General features: G+C 41.9%; 1 protein-coding gene across 1 annotated transcript; it reads left to right on the top strand.

Annotated features, from left to right (window-relative positions):
- The first annotated feature begins 131 nt into the window (after positions 1-131).
- On the top strand, positions 132-10501 carry KCNV1 (potassium voltage-gated channel modifier subfamily V member 1). Its single transcript, XM_019528083.1, has 3 exons — positions 132-1230; positions 3845-4371; positions 9659-10501. The coding sequence occupies exons 1-3, from the start codon at positions 749-751 to the stop codon at positions 10168-10170; spliced, it is 1521 nt and encodes a 506-aa protein (XP_019383628.1). The 5' UTR covers positions 132-748; the 3' UTR covers positions 10171-10501.
- Positions 10502-10868: the final 367 nt, after the last annotated feature.

Below are 10868 nucleotides of genomic sequence, written 5' to 3'. Positions count from 1 at the left end.
CAGAAAGCAGTGGCACATATTTGTGCTGCTTTGTGCCACAGGGCATGCCCCTGCACGTGCCCTCCGGCACCGGCCAGCTTGTCCAGGTGGGGTGGGGGAGGCTGGTCCCAGCAGGTCCAGGGCCACTGTGGCACTGATCTTGCCACACAGACACTGGCCGGCACCCAGAGCATGGCTCAGGATGGCCAGGCTCCATTTCTGGCAATGCATACTGCTGCCACATGCACCATGCCACTCTTTGCAATGGGTTTTGTTTTATCCTAGTATCAGATTTTGGCATTGCGCTGCAAACAACTGAATGTTCACTGCTTGTGGCTTGCAGCGCCGCAGACCACACGTGCACATCTGTCTGGGTGCGCCCAGTGAGATTGGGTCACGTTCCTCAATGATTAGTCCTAGAACTGTAATTTTGGAAGGGAGCCCCTAGGTTCTTACTGGCATATGGCACCGGTCCTTGCCATTAGTTGACTGCAAAAGCAGCACCAAGTAGAAATATTTGGGGAATCATCAGCATTTATTATTAATCATATGTATATCGTGTTAGTTGCTTGTGTCCCTTTTTATACTCCAAGATGGACATTGTGTGCTAAGGAAATGGGAAGAGTAGTATCACTTGAAGTTGTAAAGAAAACTTCCTGCGGGAACGCACTCAACCCTGGCTTGGCCTGCTTTCCCAGACAGCACTGTATTCACCTCAACTTCATGGTGTTTTTAACCTAGGAGAGACCCGGTTGTTGGCAGCAGCAGGATGAAGTCGCCTCCCTGCTGCATGTCCCTTTCTTCCCAAGCATCCCTAGAGGAGCAAAGGGATACCACTTCACTGGGTTCCTTGGAGTCCAGCGTCTTCTACAGTGAGGAAGAGCAGGGGCCCTTGCTACAGAAGGTTGTGCCCTCCTTGGACTGTTTCACTATCAATGTGGGAGGCAGCCGCTTTTTGATGTCCCAGCAAACTTTGTCCTGCTATCCAGACACACGGCTTGGCAAGTTGGCTGTAGTTGTGTCTGCTGCCCGGGATGTAGCTTCTGGCCTCCTAGAGCTCTGTGATGATGCCAACCTGGTAGAGAATGAGTATTTCTTTGACCGCAGTTCACAGGCATTTCTCTACATCCTGAATTATTACCAGACAGGAAGATTGCATGTGATGGAGCAGCTGTGTGCACTCTCCTTCCTACAAGAGATCCAGTACTGGGGGCTAGATGAGCTGAGTATCGACTCCTGCTGCAGAGACAGGTGAGCATGGAGGAAGAGAGGAAAATAAAGGTGTGGGATGGATGCAGTCAGCATCACCTTCTGCTGCAGAACTGACAGGTTGTGGAGAGGAGAGCTCTAGTAATGTGGGCTGAATGTGTTCAGGATGAACTCCTCTTGAAAGGCATTAGGGTAATAAAGGAGATGTACTTGCTCTAGGCTGAAGAAATTCAGCGTCAATTCCTGCTATACAGACAGGTGAGTATTGGGAGAGGAAGGAAAAGACTGGATTAGATCACTTTTGACTGTTACTTAGTGGGACAGGCTAGCACTATGGCAGACCAATACAGAAGCAGTGGGCAACTTCAGCATCAAGTCCTGCCGCAGCAGCAGGCTGATGCTGGAAATTAAGGTAAATGGAAATATCTGGGGATGTGTAAGTAGGGCAGAAGTGAAAAAGAGGGAATTTTAACTGGTAAACAGATATGAGCAGAAGGCGGAGAGGTGGGAAGTCTGTGGCAATTATTTATTTTAGGATTTTTTAAATTAATCTTTTCATTATATTTGTTGTGATTAAATTTCCCATTTATTTTTGGTTTACTGACTTATTTGTCATTTCTAAAAATGGTAAACGTTACTTTCCCCAAACAGGCTTACTGCTATAAATGTCTTCCTGCTGCTACTGTTGCAGTTGCAACAGTGCAGTGTCCCTTCATCTGGCTTCTGCTACAGAAATCTGGGAAGGGGGTAAGGGAACAGCGGGCTTTCTCGCGTTGCTGGGCCATGGATGCCACCCTGGTCAGGGGTCACCCACTCTGGTGTCTCTTCTAAGTTAGCTCCTGGGGCTGGTGCCCTTCTCACCCACCCAAATATGGTCCCGATGTGTACAGCTAACGAATGTGAATTGGACTTTCTAGGAGGGGTGGGCAAAATGGTGGATCTTGCTGGTGGCCAGACTCCATTTCCCAGCAGTCCCTACCTGCATCGCTGCGAGTTGTTTCCACCCTGCCCAGGGTGTGCAGGCAGCAGATCATGGCCCAGACCACACTGTTGCCACAGATTCCTGGCTCCAGCCCAGCCATGCACCCTGCCTGCACGACTTGGGCTCCTCTCCATGGAAATCCTGGCCCCTGCACTGTTACGGCGCCACCGCTCCTGGGATCTCCATGGAAACCAGCTGCAGTGCATGGGCAGGGGCTGCTGGGAAACGGAGTCAGCTACAGCCTTTGCCTGTCCCTCTTTTCTAGTGTAATGGTTAGGGCCCTCGCCCAGGAGAATGGAAAGCTGACTTTCATTCCTTGCTATAATTAATAATTTTGTATGTTATATCAAGTGGAACAGCTTTGATTATAGAGAGCCACCACACAATACCTGTGTTCTAGGGGTTAGAGAGGTGGGTTCGGTGCTCCATAAACAGAGGACAGAGTTGCACCTGGTTTTCCATATCCTAAGTGAGTGCTCTAACCAGTGGGCTATTGGCTAAAAGGGCGAATACCTCTTCTCATTCTGTTTTGGAGATGGGGAGGCTGAATGCAGTCTGACCAGATTTATTAGAATAAACCCTGTGAAAGAGATATGGCAAATGGCTATTCTTGGATCCTAATGGGGTCTGGTGTGAGATAGCCAGACTGCACTGAGCTGCTCACCTTTAGGTGGTTTTGTGCACGTGCAACAGCAGAAACTAAGACACCAAGGGACTTTTTCAAGCAGAAACTTAGGTGCTGACTGAGTTGAGGTGTCTACACTTTAGGTGTGGTTTTGTGTAGTCTAAAAGTTGGACTTAGGTACTCAAATTAATTTTAGATGCCTGAGTGTCCCCTTCACCATAAATCTAGAACCCAAGGTAAAGATTTCAAGTGATAAAGAGACCACTATGTCCTTTGCTGTGACACTTGATGTTTTACAGCTCTTGGTCACTGTTTTGCCTCTCAGCCAGTAAGAAGGAAAGAAAGGGGTGCATGGTGTTCTTCGGGAGTTATTTGGTTTGAAGGAAGTAATCCACAAATATGGCTTTGATGCAGCAGAGCACTTAAGCTTATGCTTAATATCCATAATACTTATTTTAACAAAGGTGCTTTAATTGGGATGTAAATGTTTCATTGAAGTATAGAAAGATATTCTTGACAAAACCTTTTCATAGAAAGAACATCATTTTTAACGTGAACTTTCCTTCTTAGCGTTACAAATAAAAAAATCAATTGCAATAAAATTTAAATGTTTAATTAATAAATGCTAATTTGAACAAATGGAAAGGCTTACTTCTGTCAGCCTTACTCACATGAATGCACCATTATCATGACTAAACTCATAGATGTTGAGATCACTCATAAATAGGGCCTTTGGGAATCCAACATATTGTGTACATTTCACTTGGGTATGTTTTCTTATACCCTGGCCCTGCCCTTCATAACTTGCATGAGTGATACAGGAGCATAACTCGAGTAACAGTGTGTTGCATGGCCCCAGTTCAGTGAGGCACTTAACCATATATTTGAAGTAGGTGTTCAAGTCCTGTACTGAATCAGTGTCTTTCTCCATACGTTTTAAGATGTAGTCTTGGTTCTATATGACTTACAATGAATGTGAAAGACAGTAATAAAAAAAATGTAAATATTAACATTAAAGGTTTGTTCTTTGGGATGGGTTCCTTGGACAGATACTTCAGGAGGAAGGAACTGAGTGAAACCTTAGATATCAAGAAAGATACAGAAGATCTGGATGCCCAAGATGAAGAAGAGGACTTCTCTGGGAGCCTCTGTCCCAGTGTGAGGCAGAGGCTTTGGGAGGTTCTTGAAAAGCCTGGCTCTTCTGTGGCTGCTAGGACTTTCGGTACCCTTTCTATGGCCTTCGTTGTTGTGTCAATTGCCAACATGGCCTTGATTTCAGTGGAACTGAGCTGGCTGGCACCACCGCTCCTGGATGCCCTGGAGTATTTGTGCATTGCCTGGTTCACAGTGGAATTCTTACTGAGATTCCTGTGCACAAGGGATCGGTGCCGCTTCCTGAGAAGTGTTGCAAACATCATAGACCTCTTAGCCATTTTACCCTTCTACATCACTCTGCTGGTAGAAAGCCTGTGTGATGGGGAGAGCTCTGAAGAGCTGGAGAATATGGGGCGCATCATCCAGGTGCTGAGGCTGCTCAGAGCCCTACGCATGTTGAAGCTGGGTAGACATTCAACAGGTACCGCCAGCTAATGTATTTAAAACAATATCAGTTGTAAATATTTCCCTGACAAAAAGACAAAGGAAAATAACCATGCAAGGTAACCAGATAAATATTGAATTACTCATACAGGTTGCCTTCTTTGTCTTATTAATGAAATTTGAACATCTCTAGATGTTAGAGATGGGAATGATCCCTTGATTGTGCAGAACTATTCTGTCTCGGTGTGTATTTATACATATTTGTTTTATCCCACCTACCTTTTACTGTCAAGTAATGACTGGTGGAAACAGTTTTTTGAAATACTTGACTGAAAGCAGTAGTAGGCCTACTGCTGTAAATTCTCAGAACTCTGATTGGAGTCAGCTGGCATGCTGTGTACACAGCAGTTCCACAATCAGGCCCTAAGGTGTGGTGTGGTGGTGTTTTGTTTTGTTGGGGGGTTTTTGATTGGGTGGGGGACTTTTGAACTATTCATACTATTCACTTGCATTTGAGAAAGTGAAATGAAAATGCGGCGGGGCAGGAATGATGAACTTTTGTGCCATTCGTGTTGTGTGTTGGAAGATGTAACTCCTGAGAATTTAAGTTTTGATTTCTTTCCCTGATATAATGTGAAAGAAGCATATGATGAATTTATTCTCAGACTTACAAAACAAGCTTTTTCTTTGGGGAACAACATTTTCAGAGAATTTATTTCAGAGAAATTGCTTAAATGAATTAGACCAAAAAATGAAATGATTGGATGTAACCCATTCATGACCATCTTAAATACATTAAGGATGGTATTTTCATAAGTTCTCACTGTTGCTTTAATTGTACTCCCATTGAAATCAGTAATAAAATTTTCATCAACTTTGGCTGGGGTTGACTTAAGCCAGCATCTGAAAATCCCTTCCATAAAAGTGTAGTTTATTAATTAGGGATCTATCATGACTAGTAGGCCCACATAAGACTGGTATAGTTCTGTCAACAGAAAAAGGAGGTCTCTTACACTTTCAGAAAAATGCTTTGCAAAATTCCCTAGAGGCAGGCAGAGGGATTTGATGCTACGCCTCGTCACAGAGTTAAGCTATACCCCTTTAAAACTGTCTGTGAAGGCTGTGGTTCAGCCTTCATTCTATTTTGTTATAATGGAAGTGGGCCCACGAAGAAAACATTCACCTAAGAAGTGAATTTGCATCTCGCCAAGCTCTTTGTAGTGTTCCTAAATAAATGAAAAGCACTCTCCTTCTATTTTAAAAGTAAGGAATAGACCCAGTTTGTCATAGCAGAGTAGCAGTGGTTTTCCATTTGGTGATCCAAAAAAATATGTTGATGCTAATTATTTTTCAAAAGTATTGTCACTTTATTTTGTCTTACACTTGTAAGGTCAGGCCATGAAATTGATCCCTGTGACAGTTTCCAGTGGCAATGCTAGAGGTTTGTAATGACAGCTACTGTCATCCAATACATTCGCTTTGAAATATGGGGTCACGTCATTAAACCTTCAGCTTCACTTTATCTTTCAAGTGCGGATTACATTTAACAAGATAATGTCTCACTCAGCATAATTCTGTCGTCTCGCAAGACAGACAGATGTCTACCACTGCTGCTATCTGTGTCTCTCTTGTGGAGTTTAGTTGTTTACTTAATATAAAAGGGTTAGATGATCCTATTAAACTGATAACTCTTCTAGCCTGAGACTGAAATATCACCTCTCCTCTAAAACTGGAAATGGGAGCCTGTTTCTTTAGTATACAGAAATAGATGCAGCTTAACTATTTACTTCATCAGTGCAAAGGAATTTAACTACCAATAGTTTTAAATTGTGTATTTGTTTTTGATAGTTACAGTTAGCCAGTCACCCTGGTTCAGAGCAGTAAATCAAAACCACCAGTTTCCATATAATTTAAATGTTGTTAAACAGCATCTTCTGGCAGAGTAGATGTTGCTGCTAAGATAATATAAACCTAATAAATTTGAGTAGAAATATACACTAACAGATCTGGAGCCTGTTTGTTTGCTTTTTGTTGAAGACAACTAAACTTTCACCAGTCTGTTACTTTGATTCTAAACATATACTGTAACACAGTCATTACTGTAAGATCATCCTCCATATTCCATGAACACAGTGTATCCTCCATAAACATCCCTAGGGGATCAGTTATCCACTTGTACATCATCATCCTCAGAACAGTGTGAAATTTCTTTTTGAAAATGTGAACTCCCCACCCCACAAAAGGGGAGGTCAAAGACTGGGTGGCCCTATTGTGAGTAGGTAAGAGTATGGCTGAAGAAAGTTCATCATGCCCTATATATTTTTAGAGGAAATAATAGATCCAGCCATTTACTATGTCAGGGGGTTATACCATCCATGGCAGGTAACAAGGAAATAAAGGGGGCAGTTCTGCCTTTGCAAATGGTGAGATATTCTTGGGAAATGGATGCAGTACTTAGAAATATGGAGTTAGAATCACAGGGGGGATGTAAGCATTTCAATTAATATTTATTATGCCAACCGTATTGGCGTAAAAAGGTTTGAAAGTTCTGCTCAGGCAGACAAAAACAAATAATACAGATAAGAATAACCAGTAGACTGAGGGTTAGGACACTCTTCAGGGTGAGAAATACAGGTATGACCCTCCTCAGGCTGACAAGGAAATTGAACCTGGGTGTCATACAACCTTGGGAAGCTGTGCTGATGACTATGCATATGAGTAGGTATCACACCTCTCCTCCCTGCCTGCTGGCCAAGTTTTGTGCATCTCTAGATGCTCCAAGATCTTGTCTGACTGAGAGACCTGTGACAAAACAAGAAGAGAATTGCCTGGTTTGGAAATCCTGGTAGGATTTCCTAAATTAGTCACAGAATATTCATGACCGAAAGGGTAGGGAGGAGGAGGAGGACAATGACCTTCCCATAGTTTAGCCCAATAGCACAGTGTTTAAAGTATTTGCCCAAGGAGCAGAAGAGTCAGTTGTACTTCAGGGGTTTGTACCTGCATCCCCTGTTTCCTGATAACGTGTTTAGCTGTGCACCTGAGAGAAGGAGGTATGTGCATCCTGGAGGAGGAAAGCAAACCAAAGGCTTGAAGAGATGGCTGCTGCCCTAGCTGAGAGGAGGCGCTAGGCTCTAGCTTGGGACCCAGCTTTAAGAGAAGGGCTGGAAAAGTTCCTGGGCAATGTCTAGTCTCTAGTCTGGTGATTAGACCACCTTGGTAAAGCAGGACCTGCAAGTTCAAGTTCACTGCGGGTGAGGAGGAGCCCAGAACCTTGGTGGCCTTGACATTTGGACACATACCCCAACCATAGGTTGTACAAAGTTGACTCCTTAGTATTTGGATCAGTATCCTAGCACCTGTGTACATGCCATTTAGGCATGTAAAGTGAAATAGGATTTAGTGCCATGTCCCTCAAAGTTAGGCAGCATCTGCATAACAGGTCTATGGGGTCAAACTTTGAGGTTAGGCTCCTAAATTTATACAATACAGGGCCAGGCATTGGAATCCGGTACACCTATGCAACAGATGTAGGTAGCCCAAGTCGTATCTCAGTCTTTTGTATGATAAACTAAATAGACTGAGTTCTTAAAATCTCTTGATACAATGCACTGTTCCAGTGTTTGAATCTAATGCATAGCCCTTTTGTCACCCTCTACAATTTTCCAACAGAATTGTTTTGTAGACAAATTCAGCCAAGAAATAAGGCACAGTTATTTTTAATGGTGAAGATCATTGGAACAGTAGACACAAATGGTCTCACCAATGTCAAACACTGAGGTAAAAATAAATATCTTACTCCTACTTATTACTTTCCTGCTTATCTGTAGATGATAGAGCAGCATCCAATTCATTTTAAGTATTTACTACATGGGCCAAATCCTGGCCAGTAAAGGATAAATTAATGCTTTTGCATGAAACAATACTGACAGTGCTTTAATTTGCAACACCTCCATTCTGGGTCTCAGCAAAAGGGGTTACTCATCCATCTCAATTCTGCGAGATGATGAATGCAGTTAATGTCCTTGGAAGCTAAGAGTTGTCAGGTCTGGGCCTGTAAAGGCTGATCTGAAGACTGTTCCTGTTCTACTATTCCTTCCCTTCCTACAGTGAAACAAGAAATAATGGTTTTAACCGCAACAAGGCAAATTTAGGTTGGATATTAGGAAAAACTTCCTAGTTTTAAGGGTAGTTAAGCATTGGAAGACCCTTCCTAGAGAGGGCGTGTAACTCATTTCCTTGGCAGCTTTTAGGATAAAGTGAGTCAAACACCTGTCTATGATTATTTAGATAGGGATGATCCTACCTTCAGCAGGAGGTTGAACTAGATTCACCTCTTGAGGTCTCTTCCAGCCCTATTTTTCATTTTTCTATGACTAGAACTCCATTGGTATACTTTATTGGGATAATTTATAAACACTTTCCAGAAAGTGTCTGTGATCAGAAGGATAATTTGGGTCTTTAATGTACAGAATGTCCTGTTTTGTGGACATGTATTTCTTATAAATTTATGTTTGTCTGGGGTTTATTCCTTCTCACTTGTATTTGCTTTTCCACTCTTTCTTTGTCTGACACAATATCCTGGAAGCAGCAATTCTGCGTAAGCAGCAGAGCATATACTCCCAGTACAACACTGCAGCCAAAAGAGCTAATGCGATTCTTCATTGCATTACTCAGGAGAATATTGAGCAATGCCTGCTGAAAATCTGTGTCCGTTCCAATGTCCATAATTCAGGAAGGTTGTTGCTAAATTGAAGATTCAGAGAAGAGCCCTGAGAATGATTAAAGGATGGGAAACATGCCTTATAGTTCAGGAACAAAATATGTTTAGCTTAAAGAGACGTTTGAAGAGGTGAATATATGTATAAATAGCTACTTGGGGAACAGTGATTGAAAACAGGGATCTTCTGTCCAGCAGAAAAGGTGCTACAAGATCTAATAGGCAGAAATTGAAGGTATATTCAGACTTTAAAGTATAGTACATATATTCAATGATGAGAATAATTAAGCCCTGAATAGTTTAACATGAGTAATGGTGGAATTTCTGTCACTAGCAATTTTCTGATGAAGCTTAGGTACTTTTTTGAAGAATATTTAGTAGTTTGAATAAAAATAAATTCAGGGAGATCCTGTGGTCTGCATTGTTCAGATCACACTGGACGATCATGTTTTCCCAGCAGAGCTCAAAACAGCCTCACCTTCTCATAAAACTACTAGTGGTTAAAGTATAAAGTAAATACAAGGTGACTAGCTTTTTAGTCAACTGCTGCTTAACAAAGACATGAAGAAAGTTGCATGGACTTACAGTATTTCTTCTGTTCCAGGCTTGAGATCTCTTGGAATGACTATTGCACAGTGCTATGAAGAAGTTGGACTACTGCTGCTTTTTCTCTCTGTGGGAATATCTATATTTTCCACCATAGAGTACTTTGTTGAACAAGCTATCCCTGGCACAACTTTCACAAGTGTTCCCTGTGCATGGTGGTGGGCAACAACTTCTATGACAACTGTTGGCTATGGTGATATTAGACCAGACACTACCATTGGCAAGGTAGTGGCCTTTATGTGCATATTATCAGGAATATTAGTCTTGGCTTTACCAATAGCTATAATAAATGACCGTTTTTCTGCCTGTTACTTTACACTAAAGATAAAGGAAGCTGCTTTTCGACAACGTGAGGCTTTGAAGAAACTCACAAAGAACACATCCAGTGACTCGAATATCAATGTTAATTTGCGAGACATATACGCTCGCAGTATCATAGACATATTACGGTTAAAAAGCAGAGAACGGGCAAGTACTAGAAGCAGTGGTGGAGATGAGTTTTGGTTTTGACTTGAATTTATAAAATCATGTTTAACATATGGACTACTTTGAAGGTGTAATATTAAACAGTAGGTCAACTGTCATTTTATATTATTCACTCTTAATGCATTTGCTATCCAAACTGCAGTTTTATCTTCTTGGTAATATTAAGATAAACCATGTAGACTGAAGGCAAAACTCAAACTAGAAATGCTCAGGGGGCTTTGAAACCCAAGTTTCAGAACTAGATCTTCAGATGGACAAAAAGCATAATGGACCTGTCAAAGTAGAATTATGATAGAAATATTTGTCTATGAATTTGATGTTCTTGCTAACATAATAAAAAAGTCTTAGCCCACAATTGCCATGGTGTTTTGAATGTTAAAGAACTTCAGGGCTTTACTTTTCAGTTGAAAAATGGAAGATTAAGAACAGGAAGAAAATCTGAAAGGAAAGAAGCTTAAGGGATAAAGCTCTGACTATTTATGTTACCTTTTTATATTATCTATGTATTTTTTTTAGACACATGGATAAGTCAGGAGGCTTATCCTTGTCCCTGCCCTGCTCACTATTTGCTGTGGCATAGAGCAATGGAATAGGCTAAGGGACAATTTGCCCATCCAAAGAACATAGGAACCTAGGACCCGAAGGAGCCTTCAGGACTATTGAAGCCAGCCTCACAACTAGTTCTAGAGCTGGAAAGGTGGAATGGGAAGGGAGACAGCCAG

Source organism: Gavialis gangeticus, unplaced genomic scaffold (assembly GCF_001723915.1).
Source record: "Gavialis gangeticus isolate Ggan-Ray unplaced genomic scaffold, GavGan_comp1, whole genome shotgun sequence".
Taxonomy (NCBI): domain Eukaryota; kingdom Metazoa; phylum Chordata; order Crocodylia; family Gavialidae; genus Gavialis; species Gavialis gangeticus.
This window is presented reverse-complemented; position numbering and strand designations above follow the sequence as displayed.

Coding starts and splice junctions, on each gene's coding strand:
- KCNV1 (XM_019528083.1), top strand. CDS start 749: ATGAAGTCGCCTCCCTGCTGCATGTCCCTTTCTTCCCAAGCATCCCTA. Junction 1,231..3,844: donor GACTCCTGCTGCAGAGACAG/GTGAGCATGGAG, acceptor TTCCTTGGACAG/ATACTTCAGGAGGAAGGAAC. Junction 4,372..9,658: donor GCTGGGTAGACATTCAACAG/GTACCGCCAGCT, acceptor CTTCTGTTCCAG/GCTTGAGATCTCTTGGAATG.